This window comes from Acyrthosiphon pisum, chromosome X, assembly GCF_005508785.2.
Source record: "Acyrthosiphon pisum isolate AL4f chromosome X, pea_aphid_22Mar2018_4r6ur, whole genome shotgun sequence".
Lineage (NCBI taxonomy): Eukaryota > Metazoa > Arthropoda > Insecta > Hemiptera > Aphididae > Acyrthosiphon > Acyrthosiphon pisum.
Genome location: NC_042493.1, coordinates 74213875 through 74214688, shown reverse-complemented (window position 1 = coordinate 74214688; position 814 = coordinate 74213875). Strand labels below are relative to the sequence as shown.

Here is an 814-nt window from a genome sequence, read left to right as displayed (position 1 = left end):
TATCTTCTTAATGTTGAGAAACTACGCTCAGCAGAAGCTACAGAAACAGGCAACCAAGCAATAATATGTAGTATTTTTTTAATATTTGGATATAATATTTCATTACACTGGTCCATAGATGTTAATGCATCAGTAAGAACAACTCCATCTATACATTAAAATAACACAATTTTTTTCAATAATGTTAGTAATGTTAGACCATAAAATATTATTACATTACCTTCACTTTTTATTCTGTTCCATTTCTCTTTCCAAAGTTCTATTTCAGATTTCAATTGTGACTCTTCTAATGCTTCATCATCAAATTTATAATGTGTTACTATAGTTTCTGTGACTGTGTTAATCATCTTGTCATCAATATGAATAATATGTTTTGGGATAAGTTAGAATATTGACATTTTATACATAGATAATATACTATCATTATTTTATAATACATTGATAAGTGATATCAAAAACTTTTGATATCAAACACGATTAAAATCAGTGAAAATTAAAAATATTTATTATTTACATTATTTAAGCTGGACAATGAATTTGCATTATGACATCAAAAAACTTCTCAGGTGTGGGGGGGGCAAATTCCCCTGTTGCCCCCCCACAGGTACGCCACTGCATAGACCCTAATGGGGAAAGCGATACTGATATCTTCTCTATTACTTCTATTTTGCATACAAAAGTAAAAATAGAAGAGCCCCATAAAAAAAGACAGATACCACAATGTCAAAACTGTCAAAGCTATGGACACACACGCTCATACTGCGCTTACCCACCCATATGTGTCAAATGTGGAGAAAGCCACCCTTCTTCATCG

The 814-nt window shown here is 31.6% G+C and overlaps 1 protein-coding gene across 1 annotated transcript in view; it reads right to left on the bottom strand.

Annotated features, from left to right (window-relative positions):
• LOC100572768 overlaps positions 1-558 on the bottom strand; it is an 11944-nt gene extending 11386 nt beyond the window's left edge. Inside the window, exons 1-2 of the mRNA XM_003244692.4 lie at positions 221-558; positions 26-148 (exon numbers count right to left, since the gene is read on the bottom strand). Coding sequence (XP_003244740.2) covers positions 26-148; positions 221-347 — 250 coding nt within the window. The 5' untranslated portion in view covers positions 348-558. The remainder of the gene's footprint in view (positions 1-25; positions 149-220) is intronic.
• Between the last annotated feature and the right edge of the window lie 256 nt (positions 559-814).